General features: G+C 43.3%; 1 protein-coding gene across 1 annotated transcript; it reads right to left on the reverse strand.

Annotated features, from left to right (window-relative positions):
• Positions 1-4,514: 4,514 nt before the first annotated feature.
• On the reverse strand, positions 4,515-9,313 carry dusp6 (dual specificity phosphatase 6). Its single transcript, XM_085462645.1, has 3 exons — positions 8,282-9,313; positions 7,512-7,946; positions 4,515-6,214 (listed from the first exon to the last, which is right to left on the reverse strand). The coding sequence occupies exons 1-3, from the start codon at positions 8,682-8,684 to the stop codon at positions 5,901-5,903; spliced, it is 1,152 nt and encodes a 383-aa protein (XP_085318771.1). The 5' UTR covers positions 8,685-9,313; the 3' UTR covers positions 4,515-5,900.
• Between the last annotated feature and the right edge of the window lie 2,887 nt (positions 9,314-12,200).

The raw sequence follows: 12,200 nt of genomic DNA on the forward strand, positions 1-12,200 counted from the left end.
TGAATGAGGGACCATTCCATTTTTAAGGAGCCGTTGGCAACTCTACTAACTAACCTTATGAATAAAATAAAGTTCACTATCAGTAACATCATAGCACCCACCCAGCTGTATAAAAACTCTGTCAAGCTGGCTAGAACGCAGTATGAGTTATTGCAACTGACGGTAAAAAGTCAGCACAACGAAAATAAACTCCACCTAAACTTAGTTCATATCTGACCCAGATAGACTGCAGGTCATAACTTCTTACCTGAAGTTCAGTTCACCTGACACTCGGACTGGTGGCCGCCTCGGGGCTCTCCTCCTGCCTCCCCTTCCCTCATCCACCTGCTGGCCTCTGTGGAAGCCCCGCCATAGCCACCACCAAACAACGGAGTTATTTCTACACATCGACCTGCATCTGGCCAATCCACCACCTCTCATTGTTCATGCCATTACAAAAAAAATAAAAAATAAGTCAAATAAGCCCGATGGCCAGTCCAGCTATGTTAACCTGCAACCAAATCTGCAGCTCCATACAGCAATGTTACGACTTAGATTACATCTTATAACTCATAACTCTTATGTTAGCTCCCCTCAGTAGCATACTGTCTGAAATATTCCACGGCTGCAATAATTCTTTAAGAGTTATTTTTTTTCCTTGGTATTCTAATTTCACCTTAGTTTACTAAACTCAACAAACTTAATATTACTTACCGGGACATTTATTCTGTCCTCATTTTCTTTCACCGAAAAATTGTTTCCTGCAGTGCCGTCTTTCGTGCTTTGCTCTCCTACCTTTGCTAACCTGATGCACATAGCGCAGAAGCCGATGCTGCATTCACTTACACTCGGATATCTGAGCGTCACCGTGAAAACATAATCGGACATTTGATATTTGATTGAATTTTATTGTTTTGCCTTTGGGGTGGCACCTGGGGTGGCCAGTCTGGTTGGGGGGGTGGCCTGTGCCCCCCCAGGCCACCCCGCTGGACACGCCATTGCTCGGCGCCCCCTTGATGCTCTTAGCGGAGTGTCCCGCGGGTTCCGAAGTGTTTACTTTGAAAAAATTAGAGTTTTCAAAGCAGGCCCGGTCGCCTGAATACCGCAACTACGAATAATGGAATAGTACTCCGGTTCTATTTTGTGGGTTTTCTGTCTGAACTGGGGCCGTGATTAAGAGGGACGCCCGGGGGCATTCGTATTCTGCCGCTAGAGGTGAAATTCTTGGACCGGCGCAAGACAGACGAAAGAGAAAGCATTTGTCAAGAATGTTTTCATTAATGTTGGGTTGATTAACCATCACCAGTTTGTCCGTCTGTATCTGGAAGTCCCATATAATCTTAGCTTGGTTATTCTCAACCATCCTGGGGTGTCTATCATTTTGACCTCGGGACTTCCAAGCCATACTCCGCACAGATGTTTCTGGCCTTCCACTTGCTTATGGCGTTCCATGTATGCCCTGCCTGCTAGTATCTTGCACCCTGCTGTTATGTGCTGGATTATCTAAGGCGCATCTTTAAACAGCCTGCACCTGGGGTCTTGCCAGCCTCTCTGGATCTTGTGCTCAAAAGTTGTTCCTGTGCTGCCATGATTAGGGCCTCTGTGCTGTCTTTCATTCCAGCTTTGTCCAGCCACTGGTAGGATTTCTGGATGTCATCCACTTCGTTTATCTGCTGGTGGTACATACAATGCAGGGGCCTGTCCTTCCATTATGGTTCCTCCTCTATTTCTTGGGCTTCTGCTGCCTGAAGTATTCAGTAAACATGCGGTCGGTTGTGAACATCTTCCTGATTTACTCATGGATGTTCGTTGTTTCATCCTGGACTGTGGTACCAACCCTCCATGCATGGTTAAGAGCTTTCTTGTTTTTATGTCAGTGGCTTCTATCTCCTCCTTCTGCCAGCTTATTATCCCAGCAGGGTACCAGATCACCAGCAGGGCATAGGTTTTGATAGCCCAGATCTTGTCCTTCCTGTTCAACTGCTCCTCAGGACTTTCCTTGGTGGCTGCAGCTTTAAGCAGCCTCTTGTGGTTCCCATTGACCTGTGGGATTCCCAGGTACTTGTACCTGTCCTCAATGTCTGCAATGTTGCATTTCGGTAGTGTGGTCCCCTCAGTTCTGACTACCTTCCCTCGCTTCGTTACCACCCTACTACACTTCTCCAGTCCCAGTGACATTCAGATATTGTTGCTGTATATCCTTGGGGTGTTGATCAGTGTCTCGTTCACTCTTGCCATACAGCTTGATGTCATCCATGTAGAGGAGGTGGCTGATGATTACGTCATTCCATTGTCAGTATCAGTAGCCAGTCTTGTTAATGATCTCACTGAGGGGGTTCAGGCCTGTGTAAAACAGCAGTGGGGGCAGCGCATCTTCTTGGTAGATCCCACACTTGATGGCGACTTGTGCTATGAGCTTATAGTTGGCCTCTAGTGTTGTTTACCAAATACCCATTAAGTTCATGATAAAGGTTCTTAGGGGTCTGTAGATCTTGTACAATTCTAGGAATTCCAGTGTGGGGCACTGAGTCATAGGCCTTCTTGTAGTCCAGTGATTTTGGTACAGACAACTATGAAACACAATCTTATTCTCCCTTTTAATGTGGAGTATGCATGTTCACTCAACGTTCCCATGACCTTCCTACTACAATTTAGATGGTAGGATAAGACTAAGCATATGTGTATGGATAGTCTGAAGTACCTCTGCTTTCATCATGTGACAAATGGGTGACTTTTGCATTCAATGCACCAGCAGAGTCATAGGAAACTAAATGGATGAATGGTGACCCTGCTAATAATAAGCATGACACCTCAGGGAGATTTGCCTATTTATCGTGAAGTCACTATGACTCTCTGTGAAAAAAGAAATCTCTATATGCATATAGAATATAGAGTCCTATCTTAGAATAGAATAGAATTCAACTTTATTGTTATTACACATGTCACAAGTACAAGGCAACAAAATGCAGTACAACTACACGTGGACACCCACTTTTTATGGGCAACACGACAAATTTAGAACTAAAAAGGAAAAACATAATATATTGACTTTGAACCAGTGTTTCTCATTAGTGTGCAGGCTTTGCTGCCATAGTTCGATCAGTGGTATCTCATCATTATTGTTATGATTATAAGTGGCTACCCAACAAAAGAAAAAGATTCCCTGAAATGGAAAGTGGGAAAAGCAGAGAGAGCTGGCACCTCTTGAAATATGAGTCTTTTTATAAATCACTTGCGTCAGGACATGAATGTGGAGGTCTCACTCTTTATTACATAGCCAGTGATTCACACACTTTGTACAGCTACGCGCTGGGTTGAATTTCCAATTTAAAAAAAGGAAATAAAACATAAAAAAGAGAGATGCCTTACAATTTATTTTGTTCATCTTTACACAATACATATTATTGATAATAAAATCTGTTAATTGCTTTTTTAAGATAATTCTCTTTCTCTATTGTATGCTGTCTTCTGTTAAGATCTATGTTTTATGTATGCTTATTTGCTTATTCTATAGTAAAAGAAAATACTTACAATTCATGTTTTTCATTGTTTACTTTTGATATGGATTATATATTGCATGCTGTGTTTTATTGTAGTTATGTAAAATTGTAGCTGGTTGCTAATACGTTTTGCATTGCTTACATCTTTATTTTGACCAACTCTTAGCAGTAAGAGTTAGGTAAGGATTGTGTCTACTTACACAGTGGAATCTTTCGTGTGTGGGCTTTTACACTGTGTCATACATGCACATCAAGAACTTAGTTGACAAAAATGCTGCATACAAGTCACTGTTTCCATATCCTTTATTGTTAACAATCCTAGCTCTGTCACGATCAAACCTTGTGGTACTGCTTGGCTTGCTCATTTCCACATAGTCCACACACACACAGCAGCTGGTGTTGATGTGGGAATAGTCTCTTCAAACTGTGAAACAAGTTGCTGCTCGCTTGAGAACACGACACCTAAGCTACACCGTCGAGATTATCTCCTGAGTCTCCAGTTCTCAGGGAGTAAACGCCACTGCTCTTCCTATCAAATCATACTTTATCTCTGTACTTTATGCTTCCCTTGATGGTTGAGTGCTGAGGAGCTGCCTTCACAAGTTAACCAAGGGAATGTTTGTTTTGAACCCAAAGACCTCATGGTAGACTAGCACCTGGTAAAACCAGCTGGGCTAGTTACAGCAGGACTGGAATCACTTTGCACCTGCTGGGTAGCTTATTGTAGTTTCTTATTGTCACAGCAGAACAGAGTGTGCACAGTGCTATCTTACACAAGCATCATGTAACAGGACATGCTAACTCTGTACTGGAAAGTAAAGTGGGAAATGTTCCAAGTGCTGTAGTTAATGGAAAACAAGAACTCTGTGAACAGCCTCGTGATTCATTGCGACTCTTTTTTGTCGTGACTTGGCCAGCTGGTTAACACTCAACTGTACTGCAGGTGAGGAGACACTTACATAAATGTGTTACTGTAAGTGGAGACAAAACACCAACGAATGTGTCAATGGAAAAACAAGCAGAAGAAGCGGAACGTGTAGACAAAATAGCAATTTATTAATAACTTATATTTCCTTTACATTCGTAAGAGAGGAGTTTGGAAGGAGTGAGTAGAGGGCAACATAGTGGTTTCCTCTACGGGGGGTGTGGGGGCAACTCTCCGAAGTTCTGGATTTAATTTTGTCTCGTCTTGTCAAGTGAAAACTGCATTTCACAGAATTTTCCCTGAAGAAGCGAAGCAAACACAGCTCCCTGCTTTTTCCACACATCGGAAATATTTAACCCACAGATCATGATTTCTTAAATTAACCTTCAGAGACATCCAGTAAATTCCACCTTTGGCCATTTGAACTGCTTGAGTTCTTAAGCATGGAGCCCAATTTATAAACTTCAGTGATAATCGTTCTAGGTTTGGTTGGGGTTTTTTGTAAGAAAACAAAACAAATCTATCTGGGATACTGTAACCAAAAAAAGTACATTTCTCTGAAGGTTAATGTGCAAAAAAAAGGGGAAAGAAATCTTCCAAGCTCAAAAGTAAGGCAAATGGCCAAGGTGACTTTGATTTGTGGGAGGACAGGTGCAAAAAGAAAAGGCCAGCCACAAAGCGCTTATTGAATATATTACACATGTACACAATTCTTGGAAAGCCTACTTGATTTTTGGCATAATCAACTCAAACATATTGATCAATACGCAGTTTGTATGCTTACATAAAAGTAGAATATGAAACAAAGCAAATCTTCAGTACCCACTTGTGCCAAAGGGTATATACTACTAGAGCAAGGCTTTTACCGTATTGTCTTTTATATTAAGATATATACACACCGTATAAATGTTTGAAAAGACTCCACAAATGTAAAATAAAGTCCATTATATTGTGTGCCTTCTAAAGCCAGGGTAGTTGAGCCCCATGCAGGCAAGTCTTCACAGAAGATGAAGGAGACAATGCACCCTGATGTCATGGAGGAACTAGTAATAGACCCCAAAACAAATATACAAAAGGATTTCATTTATCTGTCCACTTTGAACAATCAGGTCTCTTTGGCACACCAGCCTTTGAACTTTGAAGCATAACATACAGCTGTCCAATCAATCACTTTAGGCTTCCTTAGACACACTGAAAAAATACGAAAAAAAAGACCAGAGTCTTACAGCAAAATCTGATTGTAGTAAGTATCTGCACACTTTAAATGATTCGCTTCCTGTCTCTTGTACTGTCTCTCCTCATTTAGTCAACAGCAGCTGCGCTTCGGTCAGACAGCTATGGCCCTTCAGTAACCACACTCAGCAGCTGTCGCCTCAGACCAGCTGTATCAATAATGTCGCACAGCAGACGACGGAAAAAAGAGAAAACATTTTGCAGCTTTTCCAATAGGAGGCCCACAAAACCCCCAATGAGAAGAGGAGTGGTGACAGCAGACCTCACGTGGACTCCAGGGGGTCCAGCTGGAAGACGTTGTGGTTGGTCGGGGTGGTGAAGTAGAGCTGCTGGCTTGGTGGTGCCATGCGGTTATCACATGGACTCTTCAGACCCAGTGTGCGCTCAAAGTCCAAAAGCTGACCCATGAAGTTGAAATTGGGTGAGATGTTGGATTTTTTCATCTTGACAATGTCGTAAGCATCGTTCATGGACAGGTTGAGCTTCTGCATCAAATAGGCCACCGTCACTGTGACAGAGCGGCTAATGCCTGCAAGGCAATGGACCAGGACGCCGCATTTCTGTCCCCGAGCTTCATCTGGTGGAAGAAAAGAAAGGGGTGGAAATTTTGTATCATAAATAAACAACATCTTTAGAGCTTTTCATCATTCCAGATAACTAGGAAAGAGTAGATATCCCAGTTTGTTGTTTTGTTACTCTCACAGTCCAAAGACCAAAGATTTAGTCTGCATGGATACTGATCAGAAGAAAAAACATTCCTGACATCTGAAAAGCACAAAGCAGAGAAGCTCTCATTGTTTATGCTTCTTTTAGGCAACTAATCAATAATCAAATCTTTGTGATTTTAAAGTCACGCTTTGTTGGAAATTGAAGCAGGTCCAGGAACTTATTATCCTATCTCCCAGCCATGTCAGTAATTAAACAGGGGCTATGACAGTATTGCACATAAACAGAGCTCACATTCTTTGGTTTCTTTTGGCCTAGAGTAGCCGGCTGGGAAATTGACTATTACGGTCTATTAAACCATTCTTCCGCTTGCTAGGGTTACTCTGACAATGGTGCCATTTGGGCGTGTAAATGTAGGAGTCATGAGGGCACCCTGTCAAGGCGAACAGGATGTCATCAGGCCGTAAATGGCTCCTTTTGTAATGTGGCGGGAGGAGGAGGGGAGGGGGGGCAATGCCATGTCCTAGATTACTTTCAATGCCACTTCCTTCCTGTTGCGCTTGAATTACCGCCCTCCCCTCGCTCACTCTCCCCTTTCTCCAGTTTCAACATCGCCCTTTGTGCTGCAATTTCACAAGCCCTGGGACAAGAGATAGGGCCAGAATGTCTTCCACTGAAGTCAAACCAAGTGCATTTTGCCTGTGCACCATTGGAGGCAGACTTGTGTTCCTCTGCCTCTACACAATGCCTTAATCTGCCTGCTCTGTGTGTCCCTGTCTGATTGACTGATAAGACCACAGCCAGGGACACTTCATCTAATCTCAATTGCACAATAACAACCTAAGAACTTCCTGCCAGTGATAATATATATCACATTTAATACGTTTATGCCCCCAGCTATCTGTTTTTGCCCCTTTACTCTGCCTGCATGCGTGTCATAAAGTAGGGAACAAGAACAATACTAATCAAACACCCAACTTTTGAGTTGAATCCTTCTTCAAAATTGTGAGGACTTGATGGTTTTTTTTTCTCTCTGTTCTATATTTTGCAGACTGACGCAGTATTACTATTTATGGTCTCACAAACTCAAAAGCTAATTTTGGAGTTTAAATAATTATAAGCAGTACTAAAAAATGAATAAGCATGTACACAACCTAACCAACAAGATTTAATCTGCAGAGCGTTTCCAGTTCTGCGGGATTACTTACCAATAAAGCTGATGGCTTCGGGAAAGAACTGAGAGAGATTCTGGCTCCAGTGATCCGAGATTGGGATCTGCTTGTACTTAAACTCTCCTGCGTTCTCAAAGAGGTTGGGGAGATTGGGAGTCACGTTGAGGATATACTTGATCCCGTACTCCTCCAGCACATCAAGGTTAGTGGAGTCCTTGGCACAGCCCAGGTAAAGGTGCGGCAAGATCTCTACAGGGAAGGAGGGATGCGGGTTGGATAACGGGCTGCCGTCCGAGTCTGTGGCGCTGCTCGGATCCCGGTCGATATCAGACTCGATGTCCGAGGAGTCAGAGCTGATGCGCAGCCCACCGAGGCCCAGCACCTGGGCAGTAGGGGAACTGCTGTGGGACGAGCCATCCAGGTTGGTTTCGCACAGAGCCGGACACTCGGCCTGGAATTTACTGAAGCCACCTGGAAATATATAAAACAGATGCAATGAACACACCGTTTCTGCCTGCCACACAGCAGGCATAAGTTGCACACTGCAGACGGCAAATGATTATTTTCTGAGAAAGAAAAAAAGAAGCTTAATACACATAAAATCTGGTTACGCGTCTCTTCGAAGTAAATTAAGACCCTCTTCAGTAATTACTGACGTGCGAGGAGTCAAGTGTAACCTAACCTTAGAGTGATGACTATATATTTCTTTAATCAAAACGCCAGAAATCTACGTCTGCGCGAAAATCTAGCCTGTGAATGAACAGCGGCAGCCGCCGTGCCCGAAAATGTGAATGAATTCCACTCACCCTCCAGATAATATGCCTTATAGCCCTCGTCCTTCATTTTCCTCAGCAGTAAACCCAACACGGAGCCCCCGTCCACGTTCTCGTTCCACTCTCGGCTGTACTCGTCGTACAGCAGGATGGCGTCCGTCTTGCACCTCCGCACAAACCTGTCTCGATCCTCTCCGTTGGAGAGCAGAGAGCGCACGGGCAGATTGCCTTTCTTAAGCCGGCGAAGCATGAGGCTGGGTATGGCCACGTTGATGGCAGTCTCGACGTGAGACGACTCGTAGAGCTCCTGAGCCCGACAGTCCATCACAAGCAGGCCGTCCCTGCGCGTCTCCAGCTGCTCTCGGAGCCAGCCCACCGTCTTGCTGATCGCCATAACCGAGTCAAGCTGGACGACGGGCTTGAGCTTGTCAAGCATTTATAAGCAGGAGTTAAAAAAGGGGGGAAAAAGGTGTCGAGGAAAAGCGGGGAGCTTCTCGGCTTCAGCAGCAGGCACAAATATCTGTCTGGAATTTCGTTTTCAGTCTGATCTGCTGCTGAGAGGGCCCTCGGCAACACAACTCTGAGAACAACGGCTTAAAAAACTAAATAACGAGTCAAAATAAAAACCGTCACGCTTGTCAAGACTCACTCCAAACGTTCTTTTGGATCCAGTGTGTTGCGGGACGTAGGAATTCCTGTTCCCTTCAGAGATCTCCCGAGAGTAGGTTGCCCACACTGTTCCTCATTCATGCATCTGGTTGGAGAGAGCCTGAGTTATTTATCAATGAGTCATACCGGCCCTGCGACGAGGCTGAAGCTTCCTCTCTTCTTATATAACTCCACGGCTGCTCTTCCACCTCTCTTTCTCTCTGTGCGTATACAGGCTGTGTATCTAATATTTTTATGGAGATCCAGAGCAGAAAGGCGGATTTGTTGCTGTGAAGCATGCGGGGTATGCACCCGTCTCTGCCTGCTGTTGCAGCCTGTCTGTGCTGTAGATCGTTTCTCTGCAGGTTCTGACTCTCTGCGCTCTCTGCGGCGCCAGGCTGCTGAATGGCTACAAACAGGAGGCGTTCCATTGGATACGTTTTGTGGGGCGACCAATCAGAAGCGCGGCAGCAGCGGTCGCCTTAGAAACGGGGGCCGGATAGAGCGGCCTGTGTTGATGAATCGTTAATGAGTTTGTCATTCACAAAAACGGAGAGGAATTTCCGCTCCGGATCAAGTGTGTGCAAACAAACACAAGAACTGCAGGGGGAAGGAAGGAAGACGGAGAGGGCGGGAGCGGCCTCAGCTCACAGTTACACACACACACGAGTTTCAAATAAAGAGCGTCGCGATAATTAGGCTACAACGCAAGTCTGCAACAATGCGGTGTGCGTTTTTCAACATGCTGGAAGTTTTAATTCACTTAGAGCTGTTTGAACCGCTCTAATGCATGCACTATATTGAAAGTCTTACCATTAACCATCATAATATAATAAGTATAATAAGAACCATATATTTTTTTTTTCAAAAAACATATTACACTGTAATAGCGCGACAGTAAAACCATGCTCAATGTGGGCTTTACAGGCAGAACGCCTTTGGTGCAATTTCATTTTCTTCCTCACTCCGGAAACACAGCTGATCTGCATCCAGTGAGGTCTGGCACATCTGACAGAGGATCAGCGCCCTGTTGAGAGATATGACCTGTAACCTTTGTTTGTTTTTCTAAAAAGAAAAAAGTCTTGTCTTTCAATGCTAACTACCCCACCCTGTGTGATCACTTAGATTGTTTCCACTGGTTTCTGTGGGCATGAATTTAGGATTAAATACAGTGGTGCGCTCTCATGGAAGGAAATTATTATTTCTTTTTCCATAAAAAATAAATGTCAAACTCGAAAAACTCAAGCTCCATAAATTTCTGCTACAAATATATATTCTCGGTAGAATAAAGCAGCAGCCAGTTGCTATGTGACAACAAAAAAGTGGCCTTCTGCAATTCACGTTTTTTTTCTGCCCACTTGATGGAAGGCCGCTGAAATCACCTCAGATGAAAAAAAAATGTTTCTCTGCGATATTGTGAGCACACAACGGCACTGGAGCTATTTCTGTCTGTGCAGCCTTCACTGGAATGAAGAGGTTTGTTTGTGTGGGTGATGCTGGTTCAATGTCACCGTCTCTTTTTTCTGTCTCGCACTAACTAGCCCGACAGTCCTGTGAAACTGCTGCATGTTCCGAAGATGTCACGTTATCTTATGTAACCCCTGGTGGTATTGTCTTTGTTTTTTCTTCTGAATCATACATTGTCCCAATAATACTACATTTTAGTATCTGTTTGTTTCCCATAATCCAAAGTGCATGAAGCCTAGCCAGTGGCATAGACTGAAATGTTGGACCATTTCACTTTAATCAGACGGATCATTTGACTGTCTTAACCCTCTTTCAGCGCTGACAGACTCACTGTTTCAGGGTTATGTGAAGCCACGAGGGTCGCAGATCGCACACACAAAGGCTTTTAATAGACTACCTGTTAATTTGCATGACCTGTCCAGGCTCAGTGGGGTCCAATTAACATCACACTGTAACAGCAACTTGACACTTTTATCATATAAGAGGAGCTGAAGCCTCGAGCGGAAGCCATGCTACAGCGATATTATTAAAGGACCCAGCAGGAAAACACAAACATGCACAAATATGCAGTATTACATCTTATAAGGCATTGATGGATTCATTTGAAGACTGATTTGGAAATAAATCTGGATACACTTATGTGGCGAAAATGAACAACACAAATATTTAATTTCTTATTGTTGGCATGAATGTATGATTTAGTGAGGCTCTGGACAAGTCAGTGGAAACGTAATTAACATGGGTGAATATCCCAGCAGTAACTGAAGTGCATCTTTGATAATTAAGGCTAAAAGTGTTATCAGTTTATATGCATGACACTATGGCTCATGACAAACAGGGGAACTATTTACTGAACATTTAATTAGATATGATAATCCTTTAAAGAGCTCAGTGCACTTAAAAAAGACAGTGTGATTTTCTTGTTTCCTGTTTAAATATAGTTGTGTTGTGATAGTGTGTTTATCTCTGTTGCTTCCTGTCCTCCTGACACCTCAGAGAGTAATAAGATAGAATCACTGTGAAGGAGGAGTTTATCAATCAACAAGAGAAACAAGCTGAGTGACTGGACAGCAGATGACTCAGTATTTTTCCATTCGATTCCAGTCTTGGATACTCGAAAAAAGTTTTTGTTGCTTTGTTTTTGGGTTTTCTTTTTTTTTTTCATTGTTGTTGTTCTCTGTGAAAGGATTCATGCCAGCATGTTCACAGTCCCCCACTTTGCAAGATTATACGTACTGTATTCTGCTATACAGTACATGGTTGTTTATATCAAACAGCATGAAATCTGTAAAAGTAGCGACATTGCTCTAAAGACCGTGTGAGTGAAAACTATGATTTTTTTCGGTTTAGTGGAATATACAATAGTATGCTCATGTTTTAAAAATCCTCTTACAATAATGATTCATTTGTTGTCTGGAGATTGTGTTTTATGTATTGTGATCAAGGAGGGACTCCAAAAAGTTGATTCTGTTCATCTGACAGGACCTCTCTCAAATACACTCTATGAGCAGTAAGCAAAAAAATTTGGCTTAAAGTAAAATGGAGCATGTATGCGTTTAGTCTTTAGTGAGTTTCAGTCGTACATAACACTTCCTGTTATGTCAAATATGGCTCATGGGTGTGCCTGTGTTGTGGCTCCCCAGCAGTGTCTCTGCATATGAAGTGTGTAATAGCTCCAGTGTTCATTTTGGCCCAAAGACTTCTGCACACCCCTCCACCTCCTGCAGCCCCCTAGGCATGACAGAAGCCCCTGTGAAAGAAGCCACGCTGTTACTATTCACCTTCAAATGAATTCTATTCTCTTTCAGTGCTCCCTCCTCCTCCTCTCTGGGTTTCA

The sequence above is a fragment of the Copadichromis virginalis genome, linkage group LG7, assembly GCF_057382275.1.
Source record: "Copadichromis virginalis isolate Kocher_CV1m ecotype Utaka linkage group LG7, C_Virginalis_male_GT1.1, whole genome shotgun sequence".
Taxonomy (NCBI): Eukaryota; Metazoa; Chordata; class Actinopteri; order Cichliformes; family Cichlidae; genus Copadichromis; species Copadichromis virginalis.